Source organism: Falco rusticolus, chromosome 5 (genome assembly GCF_015220075.1).
Source record: "Falco rusticolus isolate bFalRus1 chromosome 5, bFalRus1.pri, whole genome shotgun sequence".
Lineage (NCBI taxonomy): Eukaryota > Metazoa > Chordata > Aves > Falconiformes > Falconidae > Falco > Falco rusticolus.
This window is the reverse complement of record NC_051191.1, coordinates 89,124,185-89,150,626: the sequence shown is the minus strand read 5'-3', so window position 1 is coordinate 89,150,626 and position 26,442 is coordinate 89,124,185. Positions and strand designations below refer to the sequence as shown.

General features: G+C 42.0%; 1 protein-coding gene across 4 annotated transcripts in view; it reads left to right on the top strand.

The window, feature by feature from the left end:
* The first annotated feature begins 378 nt into the window (after positions 1–378).
* The window catches only part of GSK3B (glycogen synthase kinase 3 beta), a 157,789-nt gene continuing 131,725 nt past the window's right edge, over positions 379–26,442 (top strand). The window contains exon 1 of one of the 4 annotated variants that reach the window (XM_037389157.1): positions 379–1,759. In XM_037389157.1, coding sequence (XP_037245054.1) covers positions 1,672–1,759 — 88 coding nt within the window. In that variant the 5' untranslated portion in view covers positions 379–1,671. The remainder of the gene's footprint in view (positions 1,760–26,442) is intronic. The other 3 variants (XM_037389159.1, XM_037389158.1, XM_037389161.1) reach the window with 3 other exon arrangements.

Below are 26,442 nucleotides of genomic sequence, written 5' to 3'. Positions count from 1 at the left end.
GTGAGCGGCCGTGCCCCGACGGGAGCGGGCGCTGCCCGCGGCGCCGCGCTTCGGGATTGGTCCGTGGCGGAGCGCTGGATTGCGTCTTCGGGCCGCCTCATCGCCGCGGGCCAATCGGAGCGCTCCGCCGGGGCGGCCAATCGCAGCCCGCGCCCGCTCTCCGCCTCGGGCTGCGGCTTGAAACCGTCCCAGGGCTGTGTGACAGGCGCAGCGCGCCAGGCGATTGGCTCCCCCGCTTCGGATCTCTTCGGGTTGGCCCGGCGATAGCCGGAAGAGAGGCCTCCTTCCTATTGGCTCCCCGACCGCGCTGCTAGGGCGGTGGCGGCGTTTTCCGATTGGGCTGCCGTTTCGCTTCGGGGAGACTCGGCTGCGCCCGCGATGAGTTCGTGATTGGTTGCGAGCCGTTACAGGCGTTTCCGTAACGAGCTGGGGATTGGTCCCGAGACGGCTCGGGTGTTTCCGTAAGGGCCTCGGGCTGGGGGCTAGCGAGTGCGTTGGGCTCTTCGGCTGGGTATTCACAGAAGGTGCTTAGGGCCGTTCCGCAGCGTAGGGCGGCGACGGGCATAGGCGGCTGCGCGGCTTTGGCGCACACACAGAGCGCAGCAGCAGGAACCCGGCACGCAGCGGAGGCAGCAGCGGGGACAAAGGGACTAATCGGCAGAAACGGGGAGGGGGGGCCGGCGGGAAGCAGCCGGCGCCGGGAGGGAGCGGCAGGAGGCTTCAGCCGGGCGGGCTAGTCTCATGTGCCTTGGACGCCCGGGGAAGCAGCAGCAGCAACCGCCGCCGCCAGCGCTCTGAAGCCGGCTGAGGAGGAGCCGGGGAGCCGCCGCCGTCATGGCCTGCGCCGCCGCCGGCGGCCACCGCCCGCAGTGCAGCGTCCCCAGCCTGAGCCGCCGCCAGCTGCCCCTGCGGGCGCAATGAGGAGCCGCGCCGTGGCCGCCGCCTCAGCGCCGCACTGAGAAGACTCAGCGAGCGAGCGAGGCCGCCCGGACCGCTTCACCCCTACTCCGCCCGCCGCGGATCCCATCGCCCCTGCCGGATCCTCTTGCGAGCGGCCTCATCACCTCCTGCCGGCGGCTCCGGGAGCCTCGAGATCCCTCCGCCGGGGAAAAAATAGTCCCATTCCCTGCCGCCTCCCTCAGAGGCGAGGGGGACGGAGAGGAGAGGGGAGGGGGAAGGAAGAGGCGGAAGAAAAAGAAGAAGAAGAAAAAAAAAAAGCCGAAAAGAGAAACGCAGCGGCGGGATCAGAGGAGCCGGGCCGTGAGCCTCCGCCCCATGTGACTGGCGCCCAGGGTGGGGGCAGCGAGGCCTAGCAAACCCCCCTCGCTCGCGGCCGGGAGCGGGAGCGGCGCCGGGGGGGCTGCGGACTGGGCGGAGGCGGCTCTCGGACCCACCGGCGCGGCCGGGAAGGATGGTTTTGTGAGAAACGGGCGGCGTGAGGAGGAGGAAGAAGCAGCAGCCGGGCGAAGAGCGCCACAGAGACCGAGAGGGGAGGGGGCTTCCCCGGGGGGGGGAAGGGGGGGGCCCGGCGTTTCATGTGGCGCGTCCCGCCCGTCTCCTCCAGCTGAGCGAGCGAGGCAGCGGCAGGCGGGCCCGCCGAGCCGCCGGGGCGCGGCGGAGGGGGAAGGCAGGAAGAGAGAGGTGATCGGGGCAGAGCAGGAGCGGGAGACCATGTCCGGGCGGCCCAGGACCACCTCCTTCGCGGAGAGCTGCAAGCCGGTGCAGCAGCCCTCGGCCTTCGGCAGCATGAAAGTTAGCCGTGAGTATCCCGCGGGGGGCGGCGGGCCGGGCCGGGGCTCAGTCCCTGACCGGGCCCGGGCGGGGAGCGGGGGCGGCGGGGGAGCGGCCCCGGCCCGGCGGAGGCAGCTCCTTTCTCTCCCCTTCCCCCCCTTCCCCATTAACCTTGAATAGGCGCACGCCGCCGCTCCGTTCGGGGCCTGCTGGGCGAAAAACGCCCGGTGGTTTGTCCTCTTCCTTCGCCTCTGGTCGCTGCCAGCCTTGTGAGCGGCCTCTGGCTAATTAAAACCCCTTTATTTTATTTATTCCCCCCCCCCTTTGTGGAACGGATTGGAAGGTCCGTCGCCTGCGTTTCCTTTTCATTTCCCCTTCGAAAGGAGGAAACGAATTGCGGGCACACAGGTAGGGCTGTGACATTCGCGTTCCTTATGGATTTAAAAGCCCTCTGAAGGAGAGAGCTTGGAAGATTTTTCCATGCACCCGTAGATCGGGTGTGAGCACCTTTTAGTCCAGCCCTTTTTCCAAAAAAAAAAAAAAAAAAAAAGAGGGGGAGGGGAGCTTACAAAAGGTGTCTCTCTAATATCCTCCAGGCTCTGGTAAAATGCTCAATACAGAGGATAAGAAAATGGTTATTTTGCTGTGTGAGCCTAGGGAGTAGTTATTTCGAGCTTGGCGTGCCTTTTCCAGTTTTCTGATCAGAGGAATATTTTAAAGAATGAGGCCTGTGCTTTTATTCTGCATAGGCATGTTGGAATTTGTGTTTAATATGTGCCCATCCTTCGTGTTCTAGCTGGTGGGGTTAGCTGGTTTATGTGAGGTAAAAATATTTAATAAATCTGAAGAAATATACAGTGGGAATGGAAAAAGGCCCTGTTCAGAGTCGCTAAAGATGGCTATATGCTTATAATAGGGAATTTCTTAACTCTTCAATTGAATGTGTTCACCTTAACAACTAAATTGTTCTGCAAGATTTGCATTAATAGTGTAGTTTTCAGAGATATTTTAATCTTTCTCACAGACACGCAGGGTGGCATCTTTATGGGACCGGGAATGCTTGATATGCATTACCATTTGATTGATCTATTTGATACTTGCGTACAGCCACACCTGACATGGCTCTGTCTGTGCATGCGTGCATGTATCACATCGTTTTATGCATTTCATGACGAAGCGCTGTAAGATTGTGAGCTTTTTGACAGATCAGAAATTCTGATGTTTTTCTGCACGGAAATGTCTTCCACTGCAGTTGAAGCCTTGAAGAGAACGTTTGGCTCAGGGTCTGTAGTCTACCTTGTATGTGCATGATCAGCTTGCCTGCAGCATTAAAAAAAAAATAATGAAAAAAAAAAAACCACCCCACAACCCAAAACCCCCCATATATACACTAACTACACCCATTAGTAACATAAGAACATATGTTTGATCAGGTCCAGCGTGACAACTTATTAAGGATTCTTGATTTGTATGGAGAAAGTGGGTGACTCCATTTTAATTTATTGATTTACTTTATGCGTGCGTGGAATAGGAAGCAGGTCTTGTTGATCAGTATTTCTGCAGGTGGCTGTCTAAACCAACTGAGACCTAGACCTGTCAGGCTCAGCAACTAATTTTGTTTTATTCAAGCTCTACGGCTTGATTCTTGAAAGGTCATTGATGCTCCTTTCCCGTTTATTTGAGGTAAAGACTAGACAGATGCTTGCCTGTGAAGAGGGTGCTAACTGATGCAGACTAACAAGTTTGCAAATATGAAACAATCCCAAGTGTATAATGCTGAGGGAGAAACAAAGGCCGTAGCATAAAGCACATGCACTTGTGATAACCCCCACAGTCGCTCTAGTCATGTGCTCCTGGTCCTTCTGCTGTCTGGAAAAAAAAGTCAGAACAAAGCAGGAGAATTGCATACAAGGACTCTGTGGGAAATGCAGCTTATATTTTCAGTTAAGTCATCCATGTAAGATGGTTCAGGAAGTTAACTTTTTTTTTATTGCGTTGTAAGAGAGAAAAATGTCTGGGTGTCAAAAAGGGTTGTATTTTTCTGGTTCTTGTGAGTTTTGGTAGCATCTAATGGCATGATGTAGCAAGCTACCTATTACCAGTGTTGAGTGCTTGAGGTGGCAAGGGGGAGGGGAAATCACTTGTGTGGTGAACAGAGAGATTGCTTGCATCTTTCATTTTGCTATATATTTACGGACTTAGTTATATCGGTTACTTTGTTACGTTCTGAGCTTTTTTGAGTGAAAGCTGGGACAAAAGAGTCCTTGTGAGGTAGGTGAAAATTGATGGATTGGTATCTTTTGAGTCTCTTGGACATCTTTGGTACATCTGTCTTGGTGCCGATGTTTTCTGAGTGATCAGGGAGCAAAACCTGACTTGACATTAACATTTTTGCTTTTATTTCGAAGTCTGGAGTAGTGGTGAATTTAGATGATGAAGTCACTCTTTCTCTGGTGTCTCTGCAGCTACTGCTGCTCCTCGCTGAGCACTGCAACAGTTACCTAGGAAGGATGTATCCAAGTGATGAGGAAAGGATTGATAAAATGATCCTTGTGTTACCTGGGAGGAGCAGTACTAGAACGGTACAGGTACAAGTGATTGCTCTTCTCCCCAAGGTGTGTGGGGGAGAAAGAGTGAGGAAGGATTTTTCATCTCTTCCCTGTATTATTTATGAGACTTTGTTCTCAGAAGTTGGTAAGAAAGCCTGAACCAGGAATGAAAGGATGGATGGGCGATCACCAGCAGCTGGTTCTCCTCTGCCTGTTGGGTGATGACTTCTCATGCATGCTGCTCTCCTTACTCTGTAATAGACGTTACAAGGATTTTAACATCTCTGCAAGTGTAGGAGCCCTGTGCCCTTCTTGTATCTCTTTCAAGCCATACCAGAGTCTAGCATCTTCTGAAATCCATTGGGTTTTTTTTCTGTATTTATATTTTGGTGGTTTTGGAGTCACTCAGCTGTTCTTTCCACCCCACCATATGAATTTCTACATTGAAGTAATTTTCAAGTAGGTAATTCTTTGTGCAGGGCTGTGTTGCTGGGTTTGTAGGCTTTCTCTGCCCCAAAAAAGAAGTGCATGAGCTCCTTGTGTTGAGCCTGTCTTTCAACAGGGCAAGAGGGAGATGAGCTTCCAGTTCTCCACTTGCTGATACTATCAACCTGCTGGTTATACTGTAAGAGAAGAGGTATGAGCTTGAAGCTTTCTTTTGTTCTTCACCTAGTTCTTGCATTGCTTCCAGTTGTACATTGTTTCCCAAATGGGACAAAAATAATCCTGAAATATAGAGGGTAGTCATGCAACACATGACCAAAAATATCTGTATAAAAATAGAAGTTGCAAAGTTTGTGGAGAATTTTCATCTAATGACTGTGGAATTGATTTTTTAATTTTTTTGTTCCTTCCCTGAGCTTCTGGAAAAATAAGTGTTTCAAGTAACACCAAGTCCTTGTAGACAACATTACTTATTGTAACTGTAGCCAATTATCTTGTTGGTCTGCAGTAAATAATGTCATGGCTAATGCTGGCCATGAAGAGTTTTTTGCTCCATGTGTGAATGTCATGACTCTGTACTTGGTTATGCACAATTTGTTAACTTGGAGGGTGAGGAAGGCAATTTTATTTGCTTTAGCTAATTCTGATGTTGTACACGTACTCTTGGTTGCAAAATCTAAAGGACAATCTTGTAATAATTAATCTTGGACTCTCTGAAAGAATGTTATGGTGGTGCCAAACTTGGGTTTTGTTGAAGTTTTTCTCTTCTTAAATGCACAGGGTTTTGCACTCTATAATCTTGCAGAAGCACTTCAGCTTGGTAAACCTATATTGCTGTGTACTGCTCACACATGGTACTACTGCTGGTGTTTGAGCATGGCGCATCTTTCACTATTGTAACAGCTCTTTAAAATGTGGTTCATGAAGAAATAAAGTCTGTGAGTTTGTTGCTCTGTTAGTAGCCACTCCACAATTCAGGACATAAAAGTGACTGCTGCTTAGGTAGCACGTGGCATTTAGGTGACAAGCTTAATTTAATACTGTGTGATGTCCAGGTAGGTGTGTGGGAAGAGCCTTCGAAAAGAGCACCCTGGGCAACTTAAGTGAGAAGGAATGAGTGGGGCTGTTGAAAGTGGCAAAACAATTGAGATAATGCTACCTTCTGTTTCTCAACCCAGTTAGGGTAGGGCCCTCTCTGTTGCTTTGATAGCAGTTTCTGCCTAATTGGTTTCTGAAACTGGAAGCTGCCCATCCTGCTGTCCTTGCTGGAGAGAAGAAGATTACTCCCTTCCAGAAGCCTGCTGAGCATTATGTGTCTGGCCGTCGCCGATCCTAGCCCTGTCCAGCTTTCTGACTGCTGCTGGGTGAGCAGCTTTCCTCATGCCTAGACATGAAAAAATTGCACTAACGGGGTCAGTTAATCACCACGTGCGCTACAGTGAAATGTGTCTTGTGCTACAGTGCCCCAAACTCGTGCCTTGCACTTTGAAAAGAAATAAAACTGCTGCTCGCTGTACTTAATTCTAACACTGGGAAACTATTTTCTCTTTATTCATGTCATTAGCGGTAGTTCAGGAAAAAAATCACTGATAAAAAAAAAAAGTGAGGTATGCCAAATGGAACCTGTCAGATGATAAGTTGGTTAGTTATTCTGCTATGACCCTTGTGTCTTATTTCTGTGGGTTTGTGGTTTGGTGGTTGTGTTTTGGTGGTTTGTGTTTTTTTTGGTGGTGTTGTGAGACTTACTGGGGTTTATCCTGAACCTTTTCTTCTTATTCCATCACTGTTTTGTGTGTGTTCTCTTCCCTATGCAGCTTCCTGGAGGTGATCATCTTTTGTATTATCAATTGATTCAACTTTGTATTTCTTAGCAATATTTTAACCATTCACGTTCTTACACAGTTGTGGAAACCCATATGGCTTATGGTGTCTGTTCCTTGCCTGTATGTGTCCTGGCGCTGGAAGTTGTTACATCACTTCATCCGTTAATTTGGTAGGGCCTTGTAGGTATCACAAAGCAGCAGTAGCTGATGTACTCTGATCTTTCTCTTAGGGGATAAGGAAGGGAGTTCTTCAGCATCTATTGCTGAAGATCACCCCACAGGGTGAAGGGTTTCCTTCTGCTGCCCTAAGAGTTCTTTAAATTTGATATATTCCATCTCTAAGTGCTATTTTAGGTAGAACATAGAGGATTTTTCCAATATTGGTGTCCAGTTTACTCATTGCGGGTCTTCATAATGACACAGATCTGTGGGTTATTGGCTATTGCTGTTGCCCCACCCCATGTTCTTTCTTGACCTGGATGGATGAGTGATGTAAAGAAGATTTTTGAAAGCCTATAGGGTATCTGTGCCTGCAAAAAGCTTCTAGTTAAAGCTTTGTGCTGTGACCAGCTCTAGCACTTTCTGAAACTGAATTTATGCTAAACCCTTAATTATTTGAACACGTTACCTAATAATGTGCAGTGTGGTTGGAGAACACTAGTAACCTCTTGGTTCAAGCTGTTGCAGTCTTTTTGCTTTGAATGACTTGATGAGTCCCATTTTAAATTGAAGGTCTGTTACCTTTGAGTTTCCAGAAATTTCTGTAGACTTAAGACTTGAACATTTTTTTGGAGTTCTCTCCCTTTTGTTTTTGTTAAAAAAAATTAACTTTACTCTGAGGACTTTGTCACCCATAGCTAGTGTAGGAAGTGCTAAAGTGGCTGTCTCCTGCAGAAGTTCTATGGCTGGTGGAGCTACTTGGCTGCTTTCTGAATTTAATGAGCATCAGCCCAGTGCAGGCTTGAAAGATGAACAAACCTTAGTGTCTATGAAAAGGAGCTTATTGAAAGTTTAAATGTCTTGCAAAACAGCTCTCCTCATTTTTGTTTGACCCAAGTCCATATAAAATCTAGAATTTTGTCTTGTCAGCGCTTCAGTAAGCTGCACAAATAGATGCTCTTTTATTTACGCATGCTGGAAATAAATGCTAATAACAGCTTTCACAGTGTGGCAAGGGAAGATACTCCCTCAGACATAAAGGCTCAAACCCGTGAGTGCTGTACAGGTCAGACACCCTCTTTTTGGGTGCAAAACTGGGAACCCCCTTGGCACTTCTCGTCTGATGGAGATTGTTGCCAAAGTGCTGCATACTGCCCTTGGGGAGGGCTTAAGTTTGGAGGGCTGATGATCTGTGCCACTTTATATTTTTTGAAGTGATTTAAAGTGTAACCGTATATTGAGTGCATTGAAGCAATCTGGTCTTAAGGCGGGAAAGGTGTGAGACATGGTAGCGAGATAACACTTCTGTGAGCAACGGATACAACATCATAGTTGTGCTCAGATGAGGTATTCCTGGTCAGCACTGCTGTATCTCATTAAACAGAAGCCTAAAATGAAGCTCTACCTGAAGCTTTTGTGAACTCTATATTGGTAACCACTCTACGTGAAAGAACAGATTTCACCAAATCTTCAGGATCCCTCCTGCTCCCATTGGTACGAGCTTACCACGCCATGGAGAGAGAGGGTCAGTTATCTAGCTGTAGTCTATGAGGCAGGGCATGTTTGACTTGATACTACAGCCTTTGACCGTGCTGCTGTGTGATGTTCTGCCTATGCAGTAGGAGAGGTGAGATGATTTTGACAGAAATCCATGTTGGAGACCTTACTGAAAGCATTTCTGTATCACCCTCTGAGAACTGTCAAAAATGTGGATGCCCAGAAGTCATACCGATGTGCCTCTAAAAGAAGTGGACAGTGTTTTTTTTTAACTTGTATGATCAGTGCTATCAAAGAATCTTTTCATTAGGTGCTCTTGCCACAGATGACTTGTCTGTTGTTCAGAAAAGGAAATAAAGCAAAGCAGTTCATTCTGTACTTTTATCTCTTGCAGACGGGAAGTAGATCTAAGCATTTAAGGCAATTTGTGTTCTCACCTAGTCTGTCTTACAATGTAAGAAAGGAAAGTGGTAAGATAGCTTGTCAGTGTCAAGCACCAAGGGCCATTTATTTTTTTTTATTTATATATATTTTTTTTTACAAAAGCCATACTGCGGCAGCTCCTTCTGAAGGGAGTGCACTGGTCCTTGCCAAGAGTATTGCCACCTCACTGTAGCAGTGGGCCCAGTATGTTCTGGCTTAGCCCCATCAGCTGAGGGGCTGTTAATACCAGTACCAGTGTGTCCTGCACATGCACTTGGCTAGTGTGCTGATATTAACTAGGTAAAAGTGAGTTGCCAGGTATCTTTCTTGTGATAAATTTTTTTGATGATTTGCAGGGTTTCTGCATCAGTAATGTGGAATCAGTTTAGCTGAAGAAATAGTGCTGTGGGGTTGTGGAGGGCCTTTGTGCCTGCCATAGGAAATTCACTTCAGTGAAATTACAGCGAAGAAAAATAGTTTCACAGCTCTGTAATAGGTCTGGATAGGGCCAAATGTCTTTTGCTTTGTTGGTTTTAATGACCAATGTAGTCATGTTGAAAGTAGCGAATGACTGTTATGCTGGTATTACGATAAGGTAGAATTGAATTATTTATAGAGGTAGCTGCTAGTATTTTTCCTTTGTTTAGGTAGCTTCCATTGGTTTTATTTTTTACTCTGTGAAGTGTCTCTTAAATGTAATGCATCACAGGAACATGTAGTAGTATAGTTACATTGCTTGACGGACGTGTCTCTTGAGGCAGTTGGGTGGATTTGAAGAAACCTGTTAGTAGTCCAGGTGCCTGACAGTATGTGGTCATAATAAGAGACCAGCTGATCAGAAGAGGAAGGGAGGATGTTCCTGATTGATACCACTGGATAAATAATGTTGTAGAGGGTGTACGGGACTTAGGAATACTGTGCTCCTGTGCATGCACAGAGATAAGTGTCTGAGCATAGTGACAAAAGTTGCCACAGGCTTTTGGATCAGAGTACTTAGAAGGAGAGAAGTTGGATGTTGGCTCTGAAGATATAACCAGAAGGGAAGCAGCTGAATTTTTTCCAACCAAGGCAAACTTCTTACAGCCACAACTGTAGAACATAGTCTCTTTTGACTTTTTTAGTAGGAATGTAATTCTGGTCGGCTACAAGCCCTGTAGTTCAAAGAAATATCTTCTGCCAGGAATGCAGGCAATTGTTTAATTTTCAGAGAGGCCAAGAATATGTTTTGCAGAAAGATAAATTAAAATATGACTGCTGCTGCAAAGAAGAATTTGTTTTTTCTTGCAGTGTAGAAAGAGGAAAAACTATTTCGTTGCAGTTGATAGCACCAATCTGTTTGGTTTTCTTGATTCGCACCCTGCTGCAAACAGTTACATATAACCTATGTTATTATTTGTATCCCATCTCTCACGTGCCTCATTTGTGTTTTGTATCTATAAACCCCAAAAGTAACACAATTAATTGACCTATATTCAGTGGGTTTCCTTGAGGGTGGAAGGGGACACAAATTCATCAGGCTAAATCAGCAGATTATTTGGTTGTTGGCCAAATAAACATGAATCATTTGGCACAGATCTGTATCCCTGTGAATGAAGTCCATAGCCATAAATGAATTTCCCCACGCTTAGGAGAGTTGGAGTATCTGCATCAGAAAGAATGTTTTTGTGCCTTGCTGAGAGAATAAAGGCTTTCTGGCAAGGCATAAGTGCAGGTGAGCAGATGTAAGGCTTCTGGAATGGTTTTTCTTTATATATACAATTGCTCAATTGAAACCTAAAGAAGCGGAAAATGATGTTGTCCTTGAGAAGATCGTATCATCTCACTTCTAATCTTGCAATCTTACTCATGATTGTATGTACTGGCTTGGGAGCCGTGGGTATGTATAGTGTATTGCAGTGTAGTAGTTGCAAGTTAATAGCTTTTTTCCCCCCCGTGTTCCTCAGAGAATACAGAAACCTTACTAGTCAACTTTCAGTTTTAGAGACTTTGAAATCAGTTTACAGAAGTTGTTAATTTTGGAGTACGTGTTTTAGTAACCACAACGGGCTGCAGAGTTGATTTGAGTCTTGGGGAAATGCTTTAAAGGCCCGTGGAAAGCTAGGTGGTTTCTTCTGTTTTTCTAGTGGATCGACTAGTGAATGTACTAGAGACAAAAGCATGAGATCTGTGCAGACTGGGAGAACTTTACTATTCCAGAAATTTTTGGCCAAAACTTTAGATGATGTGCATCAGTGAGAGGTCAGGGAGAGCTTTGATTGTAACTCCCAAAGGGGAAGGTATTGGCGTTTTTAGATTGAGCTCAACTCAGAGCTTGCTCATCCTTGACCAGTATACTAGGCATGAGTGAGTTTGAGGTTGTGTTTAGATTTTTATTATGCAAGTGATGTGGGGCTGGCAGTTGAGTGTGTTTGTTGGAGTCTTTACATGTCTGAGTAATAATGTTCACCAGCAAATTCTCTGAGTGTCGTTCAGTTGGACTGTGCTTTAGAAACGTAGTTGGCATAATGGAAGATCTTCTTAGAGTAACAAATACCACCAAATCTATTTCATGAAAGACTCAACTTCGTAGACTAAAGCTTCTTTTTGGCTGGAGTTACTGGCTTTGAGTCCCTGGAAGCTGATAAGGGCATTGCTGGGCTTGGTGACAGCAAAAGAATGGCAGCTGTTTTCCCAGGTGCCACATTTGAAATACTTGCGGGTTTTTGCAGACAGGTATAGGTATTCATGAGGCATCAAACAACACTGTGTGGTGTCAATGCTTTGGCTTTATGTAATAGTCTGTGGATTTTTTTATAATACACTATTTTATTTTGTCACTAGTAATGTTTGAGCAGTTCATGATTGACTCTTAAGTTTTTATTACAGTGGGCCAACTCTAAAAGGGAGTAGCGGAGAGATGTTTGTGCCATGTCCATAACTTTTTGTAATTACGATACTTTATAAATACTTGTATTGAGACAATGACACTGCCTCCACTTCAAAATTGAAAGCCTGATTTTTATTCTTTTTGGCATAATTACAAAATAGAAATTTCTTCTAGAGTTACTTTAGAACATGTAGTAGCTACGTATGCCTTTTAGTTTATTTGGACATTGTGGGGGCATTTGCTTTGGTGTGTGGGGTTTTTTGTGGATTTTTTTAGGTGTTTTTTTTTTTGTGTGGGTTGTTTGTTCTTTTAAAAGAGCAGTTGGAATCAGGAAGGGGTTCCTGGCAGATCAACTCAAAATCAGTAGATTCCAAATGAGAACAAATAATGGTAAGTTGTGCTCTAGCAGCTCCTTTTACTTTTTTTACATCTGAGTGTAGAGAAGGACACACACATACGCATTGTCAGAAATATGATATGGAAGGGAGGAGATGATCTAGGTTTCTGGGATCTGGAATTTAAACCTAGACCATGTGTGAAAGCTTTGCTTTAGAGTTTCTGCTTTAAAGCCTTTACAGACTGCTTTAAAATGTTCTGCCAAATCTGGGTTGACTACTTAGATTTCTGCAGACCAAACTTGGGAGTAATGTTTTAATACTCAAACAATAATTTTTTTGTCAGAAATAGTGAACCTGTTTCTCATTTGACTTCACATGATATGTTCTGTGACTTGGTAATGTCTATCCTGCTAGCATTAACATTTAATTTTGATGCTGCTAAGTGAGCTCTGAAAGAAGTGGCGTTGCAAGCTAATGTGCTGTCTTCTGTTGCTCTAAATGCCTTTTTCTCTTTGAATGTTGTGACTATGGGAGAACTCTCTCCTGGTTGCAGATTTTGTGTTGGGGTTGTCAGCAAGCCAGTTGTTAAAGAACATACTTGTAAGGTAGGAAATAGGTTTTCTGACTTTGATAAATTGTCAAGATGTTTGTGTGTATGTGGCTTTAAAATTGAGTATTTTTAAAACTCTTGAGAGGTTGGTGACTATGCCCTTACCTGAAAACTATGTGATTAACATAAGACTTTATTTTCATTAAATGAGTTCAGGTTTTTTTTTTGTATAGGGGGAGGCTTAAGACAAGCTTAAAAGTTTTGCAGTACTATTTACTGAACCTATAACAATGTGTACTGAGTGCTGGGACTCAATGCCCATGGATCTTTCAGGATATTATTGCAAAAGCAAAAAAACCCAAAGCCCTCACCTACACCTGTAGTAGGTGTACATCTGCCTGTTGTTTGGTTTTTTTTTTTTTCAAAGGAAATTATAGTTTGTCACTTTTTGGCTAGGCAATCAAAGCATTACATTAAACCATTCTTACTGTAGTGTTGCTGTGACAAACATGGGGATTTGACAACGCTGTTGATATTTCAAGCAAGGTTCCTGCTAATGTAGCATATACTGTCATTTAGAAGCTGCAACCCTCTGCCCTTTCCTCCTTCTACATTTTGGGTAGGTTGATCTTGCACCTTAATGTATAAGTACCAAAGTCTGTATTTACTTTCAAAGCTGCTCATGGTATTGTTCTTTGAGTATCTGGGAAGACTCGTAACATACAGGTTGTAACGCTCTTTTCTTTGGCTGTTTGCACTTGCCGTGCAGCCTGGTGCCTTCTGTACTGTGGTGTTTTCACCTCTCCCAGCATTCTTGCATGCTGCAGTGCTTTCAGTGAAGTCCCAGCATCATGATGCACTGGGATTTGCTGGTGTATGGATTTGTTAGCGGGGGTAAGCAGCCCTCACTTCACACTTTGCAGGTATGTCTTGAGTCTGCATGAATGGAGTAAGCAATTTGGGTGGGGGGTGGGGGTAGGGAGTGGCATTTCTGTCTGGTGTGCTAGTATGCCAAATACTTTTCGAGGAAATACGAGGGAGAAGTGTATGAAAAATATATCAGTGGTCCATTACATTGTACAACTGATGCAGGGCATTTATGCAGTAAGAACAGTGTCAGTGCTGAGGACTAGATCTTCTAGAAGACTTCTGTCCATAGGGTATTACAGTATAGCTTTGAGACTATAAACACAATTTTTTGTGGCTGGTTTATTTGAAAGACCTGTTATTCCGAAGTACAGTAGAAAACAAAGGCCCATATTTCTAAAAATTCAGATAATGTCCAGGATTTTGTTGGGAAAGATAATAAAGGGGTGGAGAATTTGTCTGCAGGTGAAGAGGAATAATGAGCTTTCATCTGACACTGAAAAGAGCAGATGTTACTGAACTGGAGATTTTTTGTTGAAATCCTTTGAATTGCTCTGGGCATCTCTTGTGCTATTTTACTTTGATTTTTCATTCTTTCTGTGTTGATGTGAAAGCCACTTATACCTAAAAAACATACAGGGAATCAGGTAGTGACTATTTGACCATTGTTGTTTCTTACCAGTTTCTTCAACCCTATTGTATGGAATTATTCTGTGTGTGGAATCAACTCTGCCATATTTATTACTGGGTTTTGTGTTTGCATGGAATGTAAGTCATTAAACATAAACTACACAATGACCTCATAGTACCCTTCCCCCATTTTTAAGTGAAAATAGAAAGAGCTAATGCAATAATAGTAGCATTCTACCAGATTTGTAACTTTTATATGAAGTGTTCTTCTTTCTAAAAATGTACCTCTTTGGATGTCCTGAGATACAGGTTACGTAATGTGTTACCCTTTAAATGGTGTGAAAACTGGAGCTGAACTATAGTGACAAATTGGAAGTTGGATGATCTGACTTGATTGTTGGTGCTGCTACTGAAAGTTCCAGAGTTTTTCTTCTGTAGAATGCAGAAAGGTAGGCTGGTGCAGTTATGAATCACTTTTGCTTTGTCTTGGCATAATATTAAGAAAAAAAACAACCTCCTTTGTGCTACTAAAAGAGAAATAGCTGAAATCCTCTAGAAGTTATTTGAAACTGCCTTTTTAAAAAAATGGTATGCTTCAGATACTTACAAAGTGACCCACTCCATGGCTGTTCTTTGAAGAAGAGTATATGTAGACCACGTAACTGCAGCCTCTTAAAAGGAAGTCAGCCATGGAAAGTGCTGGTAAATGGAGTCAACTGTATGGCATGAAAGTGCTTGTTTTAAAACACATCATCCACTAAGAACACTAAATATGTACTTTATGGAGTACTATTAATTTTTTCCTCCAGTAATTCATTCACAGCATTATTTTCATTTTTTTAGCTTTATGCAGTGGAGAGCTCTTTGTTCCCGTAAACTGATGTTGGACATGGGTAACAAGATGCAGTGCTGGAGAGCATGGAATTTAGTGTTAGTTAAAGTTACTGAATGTGCTTAAAATATATGGCATATGTGTATATATAATTTAAGGCCCCTGTCTGTATGCATACCTCCTGTTAATTGCTGTGGTGTTATTCTTTGGGTATTTGCGTATGACTGCTCTTGAAGACAGGAAAGTGGATTAGGCAACGCCTTGATCTCACCCAGTATGTTTATTTTTACAAATGAAATGTCTTTATATTGTCTGTGTTCGCTTTCACACTGTTAACTATGTTATATATCCTGGCAGAAACTCAGACTTTTGTTTGTCTAAGAAGGGTCTGCAGCCATGGTACAATAAATGTTCCTTTGAAGTTAATCAGGACTCGTGGCCAAAATAAGAAGGATGGGTCAAGGGCGTTCTGCGGAGTTTTCTAAAGTGTAGTAGTAAGTTTTTTTGCAGCTGATCTATGTAAACTTTCTAGACTTGGGGATTGCATTCCCTTCAGAGGCTCCAAGGACTGAAGAGCATGTGTCCCAAATGATCTTGGCAAAGCAGTGGTACTGAAGTAGGATGAAATTTAGCAGGGGCAGATGTAGTCTGCTAGTCTTCAGTAAGACTTGGCTGTCCATGTAACAGGGTGGGGATAGTTGGGAAGGCAGGAGATCTGGAGGTAGATACCTGTTTGCACAGTGGCCATGAATCAACTGATATTGCAAAAGTAGCATTATTTTTGCTGGATTATTAAGAGGAATGTCATATAAAGTACATGAAGTTAGCCGCCTTGGCATGCTAATAAGCCTAAATTAAAGTGCAGCAGCTATTTTTGGTATTGTACTGGGGGAAGAAGAGTTGCAGGCAAAAGGGGATGGTCAGAGATCTAGAAAATGTGCTCTAAGGGAGAGCTGAAAGCTCTTTGTGTGGTTTCTTTTAGAGGAGACCAAAGGGATATTTCTTTTGATAATGTTCTCTAAATACGTTAAAGACAGCTGGAAAGAAAAGACTAAGCTGTTGTCTTCCCTACTGGAGATGAAACAATTTGTGGGCTTAAACTGCAGCAAACATGCTTTAGGTTAGTTGAGTGAACTTTTAAGAACAACGGGAGCACTGGAATTCATTAGGAAGGCTGTCAGATTCCCAGTAGTGCCTGCTTTAAAAATGAAGAAGTTTGCCAGGTAGTTCATATATAGAAGTTTGGAGAGGTTTTAATTAAGGCAGACTGTGGTCCCTTATGGTATTATTTCTGCATGGTCTTGGGAGGAATTTCAGTTATAGCACACTGATCCTGTTAGTTCTGCCCTTGGGATGAAGTGGCCCCATGCTACTGGCAGCTTGCTGGCAGTTACTGGCTGTGGACATGAGGGTCTGTGAAACTGCCCACATCTATTAACACTTAAAGGCTAGATAATCTTGAGAGGTTAGCTTCAGTCTGGGAATTTAGCATATGCAGTGGTTTGTCATAACCTTGGCATGAAGTTCTAATTTTGAAAGAATTGTAGAATAGTTTTGGTTGGGAGGGACCCTTAAAGGTCATCTGGTGCACCCCCCCTGCAATGAGCAGGGATGTCTTCAGCTAGATCAGGTTGCTCAGAGCCTTGTCCAGCCTGACCTTGGATGTTTCCAGGGATGGGGCAACCTGTTCCAGTGTTTCACAACCCTCATCATAAAAAAAAATAAAAAATAAAAAAATAAAAATTCTTCCTTGTATCTAGCCTAAAAACTTCCTTAGTCTTGGAGTTTAGGTAAATGTACTGTATTTGGAAGAGCTTAGTATGGTTGGGAAGTCTGTGTATTTAATCAGAGGTTTAAGTCTGCTAATTTTACTTTTTGACCTGAGTGCTGTTAAAATGAAAGCTTGATCTGGTTTGGTATTCCTGTACTGCAGCTGAGAACCACAGACTTTCTTTGGGGGATCTCTAGAGCTTACTTCATGTGGGTCCTGAGAAAAACAATGCTTTCTTTCACCAGTTTTGATCCTGTGGTTCTTACTTCAACACAAAAGAATTTAGCACAAGTGAAGACGTGCTCAGAGCTTCAAGTGTAGACCAGGACCATACTGCAGCAGCGGTCTAAGTACCAAGCTTATGATAGGGGGTGTCTGTCCAAAAGAACTTACATCAAAAGAATTTACTTATACCGTATAATGCCAGTGCCTGAAGAATATTCATCCCTTAATACATAACTGTCTATTCACAGTACTTAAATTTTTATTTAATAAATGGGCAAGTGTCTGAAGATTGCATGTAGAAACCAGGTGTTGCATAGAATATGATCCAAGGAAGAAAATAAATTTTTGGTCTTCTACATCTATGGAGCGTAGATAGATGCAGCCTTTTAATTTTTAGTGCTTTGTTTCACAGTTCAAAGATTTGATGTGGACCTTGAAAATCAAAGTGTTGCCTTTTCTCACTTTTATACTCTTTAGACTTTTTAGGGATTTTAGTTGACCTGGCTTTTTGACATACAAGTAAGAGGGATGTGTGAAACTGTCAAGTCTAGAGTTCTTACATGAGAAACTATAAAGATACTTCAGAGCCTAAATGATAATGTGTACTGATAAATGGTTTCCCATTTGGTGTGGAAACTTTGACTAGAACTAAACATATGTTTCTCTTTTTTGTGCCTCTCAAAGCTACAGTCGTCTTCAGTGTACACATGAGGCTACTGTGGAAGGCTGGAATCCTGAACTACTGTTAATAGAACTTCTTTTAATATTATCACTTGGTTTTGTAAAGTTCTATTGATGCCTTGCTTCCATATTCCAAGTAATTTCAAATATGCAAAAATTGTTAATGTGTCATTAATTTTTTTTTCTACTTCTAATCTGCTCAAATGAGAGAGAAGAAATCATAACCCTGAAACCTTATGTCAAAGTCCTCCTAAGGTATAGTAATAGCCCAGAATGCCTTCCCCCCCCTTTTAAATCTTTGGCTGATGAAAGGATTAGATGGTTAGCTGCAAGAGAGGCTCTTGCTGGAGACTGTCATACTTCATTTCTAGGCAGTGCTTTGCTTAAGGCTGTGCTTAGCATTTGCTTTGACTTTGACATGCACAAAATAGTCCGTCTCTTACATGGCTTAGACTGTCAGGGTGTACAGTTCTTTTTTTGTCTGCAGCTGTCATCATCTGAATGATGGAAGAGTTTACAACTTAAGTATTGTGGAAAACTTGTTCCTCTTCCCTGTTGATAACTGCGAGAGACTGGGGTGCTTCTGTTGATGTGCTTCAGCACTGTGACAGTGACAAGGAGTCAACCGAATAACCTGGCGTCAGATGTGGCTGCTAGGAAAGAAGTAAGGGAGAGCCTAGTGGTCTTTTTAGCTTATTGGAATCCTTCAGATTGAGTTGTCTGAAAATGGATAAGGCTTTAAAATAAATAAAACCCCCAAAATCGCCTTTCTTCCATGAGCTTGTTTTTGGGTTGAGGGTGTGTTAGATGAGTATGAGACAGTTAATATAAAAACTGAAATTTCAAGTGAATGCAGTTTCTATTATTGAAGTAACTTTCTCATGGAGAATAGAAATTGGATAGTATTCATTTCTTCTCTTCCCTATTTGTCAAAATATTAGTAACTTCCCTTCACGTATAAATACTCTTCTGGTTTAAATGGTCACCTCTCACTTTCTTGCTCCTTTACCTTTGTTGTCAGTGTTTGTGCTTGAAACAGCATGGAACCACAGCTCTCAAATGGAGTTATGTCTGGGGAACGTTGTGTTTATTGTTTGTAATGCCCAAGTTCAGCTGATGTTACACACAGGTTTTTTTGTGGGTTTCAGTTTTGTGCAAGTATGTTTTAGACATAAAGTATTTTTTGAGGGAAAAGAGTAAGTGGAATGGCAAACTTGAAAATGGGTCTGGCTTAAAGAATGCAGCAATGCATCTTTGGATTAAAAAGAAAGCAATGTTAACTTAACTTGAAGTTTGAGATCCTACTAATGCCTTAAATAGTTGGTTTTTTTTGATACTGGCTTTCAGAGCTCTTTAGAGGTGGTGGTAGAAGCATATGCAAATGAACTAAGTTTCCAGATTTGGACTAAAATTGATGTGCAGATCAGTGGATCCAGCTGGGAAGTTTTTAATTAAAAGCATGCTAATGATGTCATGCAGTGTACCCAAAAGCACTACTTGGTTATAGGGGAGAAGAACAGTTGCCTTGGCTGTGAGTGAAGAAATACTTTATTGTATACTACCCTTCAAACTCCTGCCAGTGGGAAGAGAATAGGAAGTCTGAAGTCATTTCAAAATCTGAGCAACAGCAGTAAAATTTCTACTCTTCTTATTTCAGTGCATCTTGCCTCTTCTATTCTTAAACACTCTTGAATGTGGGATGAGTTCTTGCCTTCACTAATAGAGAGTACAGTAATCTACAGGAATACTTCGGTGGCCGTGAATACAGAAATAGCATGCTGTAACGTAGAAAGCTCATATGCTGAAAGCCTGTCATTTAGAAAAGTGCATGGGCAAGGTTTTGCGCAAGGATGTAGATATGATTGGGACATCTGAACAATAAAGCAATAACTGTGGAAAGCGATTCTGGGTAGTGTACTCCAGTGGAGACAGGGAAATGAGCAGAGTTGTAGTTGCTGCTGCTGAGGCTACATGTGGAGCACCTCACGGCTGTCTGATCACTTGGGCTGCACAAAAGGGGAATTCAGTCTGAAGCACAAACTAGGATTATCAGGGGAAAGGTGAACCAGGAAGTGAAACTGATGATATTTGTCTTAACTTCAGCAAAATAGGCAGAGAGGATGTTGGTTGTATTTTTTTTTCTGTAAACACTCTGAGGGTTGAGTGAGCAAACATTAATTTAGTTACTGCCTTTACTTATCTCAAATACAATGCTTGTGTAAAAACAAGGGCACTGAAGTTATGAAAGCATATAAAGGGGTGTATTTTCTGTCTTAAAAATACCTATTTTCTGTTCACCCCACTCAAAGAAAAGGAGCTTATTAGAATATCTTTCCTCAAGAGAAGATAAGCACCTTAAAGACTTACCTTGGTTGAGTACGTGCGTACTCAGGGCTACACAATGTAATTTCCTTCAGCAGGAGGAAGCTGGATTTGGGGACCTAAGAAATCCTTTTCATTTTTCTGCTTATAATAAAGATATATATGAGAAGTTAAAGCTGAGAAGCTTTCATGATTTTAAAACACTACCAACAAAACCCTCAAAAAAACAACTTCAGCCATGCTGTTCTGAGATACATGGAGATGTCCTTTGTTGTGGCTGGAAGAGAAAGCCTTGGCTGTTCTTGTTAAAGAACAGTTGTGCGCCTTCATCCAGACCACTAGTGGCTGGAATAAAGCAAAGATGAATAAATAGAAACATACTAATTTAGTTGTTCATGAACGTGTATGGAATGTTTCTTTGTGGCTAGTAGTAACTAGAACAGCCATGCAGCTTTATCAGATGTTGAGTTGTCTTGACTTGCATTGGGTTTAGAAACTTTCTATACCGGCAGACTTGTTTTCCAGTTTCTCTCCTGTTTTAAGATTTGAGACGTGCAAAAAAGCATTTTGTCTAGATGATAACATAAACTTTTTTCCTGAATGTTTTCCATGAGGAGAAAAGTAGTAAAAGAAACTACCCTGTACTGAATTGGTCTGTTAAGAGGCATTAAAACTTGGACTAAAAGAGTGGTAAAATATTTTTTTGTTGTTGTTGCCTCTAGCATATTAGGAGTGCTCACAGACCGTTTAGGCGAGTCCTCTTGTTATTTTAGAGTCCATAACTACCAATGCTGTCATTGTAATCCACGTTCAGGGACTGAATGATTATTATGCAATGAACTGTCTTGCTTGAAGTTTAAATGGCTTTTAGTTGTCACCATTTGTGCAGCCTGGTTTGAAATTGGATTATTTGACATTTAGAGTGAAGTTGGACGTAGTATCTGACATGGGAATGTAGTAGCTAGTACTGGTGGTTAAGATGTAGTGGGAACCAAGTTGATGTGAAAATACCGTATAACGTGCATTACCTTCTGAAACTTAAGGTACAGTTACATTTCTGTGGAGTTCTCGAGATGAGTGCAGCTGTGCTGTGAGAACAGTCTTCTGTAAGCCATCAGTGTGACAGCTTGGATTTTTAAATTCAGTGTTTACAGTATTATTGTAAAAGTTCAATATATTGGAGAAGAACATGAGAGAACTAATTAAAAGTAATTTTTAGGGTGTTTTTAGGTTTCTTTTAATAGGGAGAAAATACATGTTGGGTTTTGTGCAGAAGATCCTTAACAAAATTGTAAGCCTTATAATAAAGGCAGCTAGATGAACTTGCTTAAGTTCTATTTTAAGTGTGATTTTATCTCTTAGTCTAGTTTTCTCTTACTTTTTTTTAATAAATAATAGTTTTAAGTGCCTCTCTGCTTTTAGTGAAACCACTGTATTTAAGGTGTGGATAAAAGAGTTCTTTCTCTGATCTTCTTGACCTCTCTTCTCAAAGGATTTTATGAACACCCCCCCCCCCCACCACCACCATCACCACCCCCCACCCCCACCACCCCCAAAAAACTGAACCGGTTTTGGTCAGAATGCCACACCTATTTCCACTTAGTGTTCTCAAGTCCCTGACCTACTAACAGCAAAACCTTTTCTTGAGAGCTTTTTATTTCCAGACATTTGGCAAAAATCTTGGACAAGTTGACTGTTAGTGTTGAATGTGGCTTGATTGTGAAAATTTGTTTTCTAATGCACCTGCAAGTGAGAAGGTTCAGCATCGTGTCTGCCCAAACAAGATCAAAAAACCACTTCTTTTTGGCAGGGAGTTAAATCCAATAGAGTAGTAAAACATCAATACGGCTTATGCTATGTTTTTAAGCATAGGTAGCCTTAATGAACTTTTATTTGGATCATGACTTTCTAAAATGTTTCTTTATTTCAAGTCCTGTTGGAGTTTGATAAAAGTGCATGCAAGTGTCTGCTTATCATGGTTATTTTTAATGTGCTGTTGACCCAGGTTTTTTGAAGTATTTTTCCTCCTCCCTGTTGACTTTCTTGCTATGGTTCTTCTGCAGAACACTTTGGCTAAACTGTTTTGTTGTTTGAGTTGTTTTTTTTTTCTTCAAGTGACAATTCTCAAATGGAGAAGCACAGCTTTAAAGGAATCATTAGAGGGAATCTTCTTTTTATTGCTGTTACGTTCCTTCAGTAACATGGAATGTATTGTGGTTGGGCAGTTGAGCTTCATGTCTTAACCAGTCTGGTGATGGTGTTGCTTGTTGCTGAGAGGCATGTCTGTGATTCTACAAGATGCTACCAGCTAGACAGTATTGGGAAGATCTACCATCAGCATGCTGAATGTCTTGCTGAAGATGTGTGTCTGTTCCGTGAAAATAATATGCTTTCTTGTTCCTATCAGGTAGTGCAGAACATGTGTGCACTTTGTTTGTAGCAGATAAAAAGAAGTTGCGATGTGTAAAAATGAAGTACCAGTTTAATACCAGGACAGAACTAGATGATCTCCAGACATCCCTTCCAACGCTGGCCATTCTGTGGTTCTGCTGCTGTTGTTTATTATGAAGCTTTAACGCAGTGAAATTCATTGTATTTACAATGTAACTGCTTGGTCATTTGGAGTAGCTTCCTCAGTATTTGGTAGCTTGGTCACTTCAGGGTTTGGAAGAAGCATGCTCAGGTCTTGGCACAACCCTGCAACAACTTCTTGAAAGCCTGGCAAGTTATGTCTTCTGGCTATGAGGTTGGGCCTCTTCCAGTGCTGTCACATACGTACAGTTTATAGCTGGGTGTAAACAGGCTTGAACTTCTAAACCCTGGCTTAAAGATGACTTTGTTTGTTGTGGTTTTTTGTGCTTGGGGTTTTGTTTTTTGGTTTTTTTTTTTGTGAAACCCAAAATGCTTAGCCTTTTTGACATAGAACCATCTGGTTTTGAGCTAGAGTATGGTTTAGTGCACCAAACCTGCAGGTGGAATCTGAGGTGCTGAGACATGTAAGTTGCTGCATATGTCTGTGGGTGATGTTCCACCTTGTAGTGATGCCATAAAATAGCCACAGTTATAACGAAGGTGTAAAATGTTGCATGTGAATTTTGCTTGTGGCCAGCCATGACTCTCCTTGGTTTCCTCTACCTGCTAGCATGTTTCTGGCTGGTGGGTCCAGAAAGAGGAATTGAGGTCATTCTACCTGTGTCTGTCCTGAACACATGAACCCAAATGTTCATCTGTGCTCCAGGAATGGAAATACTTATTTTGGCCTAATTTTTGTAAATATGCTTTGCCCTTGATTTGCTGACCAACTGGGCTCTTGATCTTGATTTTACATTTAAAAAAAAAAAAAAAAGGAGCTAAAGAAATATAAGTTAATGATATTGCTTGATATTTTCAAATATAAAATATTAGATTAACATTATTTTTTGAATGATTTGCAGTAAGAGCTAGCTTCTTTATCTTGATTGGAAACAGTATAGAGCACACGGACCATATGTCCCTCTACCTCCTGATCTTGGCTTTCATATTTCTTTTTGTGTGTTCAAACTCTTCTGTTTTGCCTCCATACTTCCCCCAGTACACACCCAAGTTACAGTTGTTTTTGGCTGTGATCCAGGGCTCAGAATTTATTGTTTTGCAGAAAAATAACATTTTTCTACACAATTCCTTGAAATATAATGTTGCTACCATTCATTGTTCTGAATGTGAGGCTGACACTGTACTTAAATAAAAATGCCTGCTTTCAAAATGTCCCCTTTTTGGTCTCTTCCCAAAGGAAGTACAGTTAGATTGCCATCAGATGCTACATGTTGGTCATTGGCAGTTTTCTTCGCAGTAGACTTCAATTTACTGGGAAAAACAGTAATTTTGAAAGTCAATAATTATCTACAGAGTTCCCTATAAAGAGGTGTTTGTTTGAAATGTTGATGTCTAAAATGATGGCTGTAATTACTGCTCTGAGGGTCTGAAGGGTTTCAGGGCTTTCAGTGTAACTAGCAAAGAATGCAAGTATATTTGAACTTTATAAACTGTCTTAAACAGCCAAGATAGTTAGGATCTCAGGCTGATGTGGGGTATTAGGCTTTCTGAGGGCTCTCAGAGGACTCTCTTGCTTTATGTATAATATATCCACTTATAAATTCTCAGAACATGCAGTGTGCTTAGGGAAAGCCACTGTTAATTTGTTGAGGCAACGCTAGTTTATTTACACAGCAGAGTGGTTGAATCCTTGCTTTAATGGTGAAAAATTGGCTATATACTTAAATGTGTGAAATAACAAATGTTGTTTCTCTAAACTTTAAAAATACATTTGGTATATTTAGCTTGTCCTTAGGAAGCTTTATTCCAGCAATAAACATGGTGAGTTTCTGTTATGTTTGGAATATTGAAATAATGGAGCACTTAATTTTCTACTATGGAAAGAGTTGTGAAATTACATGTTGCTTTTTAAGAGTAGTTTCTTGCATTGTGGTAACAGCTCTAAAGATGTTGCCTCTGGAGTTGTGAGAGTATTGCACAATTTTCTTTGAGCCTTTGTATGGCAACCTACGTACCAAATCTCATGGTTGATAAAATCTTGACTTCCAGTCAAGTTTCTGCCTTGTTGACTTGCTGTCTTGTGATTTAGTTCTCTGTATGTGGAAGACGGGTTGAAAGAAGGTAAAATACACAACCTTTCTTCAAAGAGCTGTCCTGTGGCATGAAGAGTCTTTAATGACTTACGCTGCACAGTAGGTGCAAGCCTTTGGATGACACAAGTTGAATGTGGTGCTTGCTGCTGTGGAGCTGGTGGGAATGAGCTCTCTTTTGGCAGAAGTTAGCGTTGCTTCAATGTGGTAGTACATACTTTGAGGCTGAAAGTAGAGTTTGAAAGTTGGAAGCTGTGTAGATGGCAAACACCTTATTCACAAGTAGTGGAAAATACTGTCTTTTGAAGAGGCTGTGGTCTCATGATTTTTTTTTTCATATAAGTGTGCTTTATTTCAGCAGTGACAGTGTTATTTCATTTCAGTCAAGCCATGCTACAGGCAGGGGAAAGGTGGTTGGACTTGGAGATGTTTAGTCTGAACTAGTTGTTCCTGATTTTGAGTTGCTAGATGAATTGATCTGCAGTTGGCAGAGCACTGTACACTGGGGAGGCTCCCGTAAACCTCTGCAGAGTTAATAGTTCTTTTCCTTGTGGTGATGGTGGGAACCACTATCCAGTGTTCTGCCTGAGTTTGTGGTAGAATCACCTTGTGGTGTTGTGGTAGCTTCTTAGGTATTCTAGTTTCAATTTACAGATGGGGAACGTTGGAGTTCTCAGCTCCCCTGCCTGAGCATGCATGTTTCTGATGAGCAAAAGACAGCAAGGCTTTCTGAGGTGCTGCGTTTTGTCTTTTCATGCCACACGGTGTAGGTTTTTATATTGGTTTTACATAAATGGTGTAACAAAGATGTTGGTTGTGTATGTCTTGCCCCATCCCCAAGGCATACTGCAGTTGTTATAACAGTCATTTTTACAATTAAAAAGAGTAGGTGATGGTATCTCTCTCTTCTCCCCCCCGCTTAATTGACTCTAAACGGCAACATGTTGGGTAAAACTACATTGTTATCTAAAAGCAGGTATTTTTGCTTTGTAATAATAAAGAAGGTGTAATTTTACCACCTTTTTGGGTTGTTGATGTTCCAAGTCCCTTATTACTACAGTTTTTGTGTTCTGTGATGGGCAGCCCTGTACGTTGACTTTAGCTGATGGAAAACCATGGTGGTAGCAAAACCTGTACCTGTTCTTTTGCTCAGGCACTTGGTAGTTACGGTGTGCCACGTATAGTAGGTTCTTCTGATAGAAGTCTTAGATATGATAGAGCTGAAAGAGCGAATCAACTAAGACTTTGATTTGAAGAAGCAATGAGAAGTTCTTTGACAGTGTGTTTATGAAATGAGTAGTTGTTCTGATATGTTTAGGCAATGTTCTGCTCAACTACTAAGTTCTGCCTTTTAACTGTGATTATAAAGTCCACCTTTTCCTTGTTGTGGAGAGAAAGCAGTTGCAGTGACCTTGGTTGATCAGGTCAAGCTATATTAAAGGCGAGTTGTGCATACCTAATTTGAAATAAGAATAGCTGTGTAACATGTCTCGCTTTAATCTTATCCAATTTACTCTTCCCTCAGCCCTGTGTAGATAAGACCTTAGGATGATTTTTGTGCTCTGTTTTACTAGCTCAGGTAGCTGGTTATGGTCTTAATAAGGTCAGGGAGCAAATGGGACAGGCTGTCATACCTATTGCACAGGAGTTCACAAGTTGAGGAATCCAGAAGGAAAGCATTCATAGTAAACTATGCAATGTATACAGAGGTTTTCAAGTCATCAAGATGGACAAAACGAGTGTGGTAAATGAAGTGATTTAGGCCTAATGAGATAAGAAGTCAGTGTTCAGTGCATGTTTTTTACTAGAAGTTAAAGACCAGCAAAGAATTGAAGGTATTATCAGGTGTCCTGTTAACCTAATTTCCCCAAAACATTGACATATTTTTCCTTTTTTTTTTTCCCCATTTTTTTGCTTTCTGTCTTTAAATTACCACTAGAATGGGGAAAGGACACTTTCACATTAATGAACTGACATTCAGCTGTAACCAAGTAGAGCTGTAGCTGCCTTGAAGTGACCCTGACCGGTGACGTTAGCATGTGTGAGTGAGCTCATAGGCACCACCACGCACTTCTAAGAATGCGCCACTGGGGAGTCATTCATAGTTCAGAG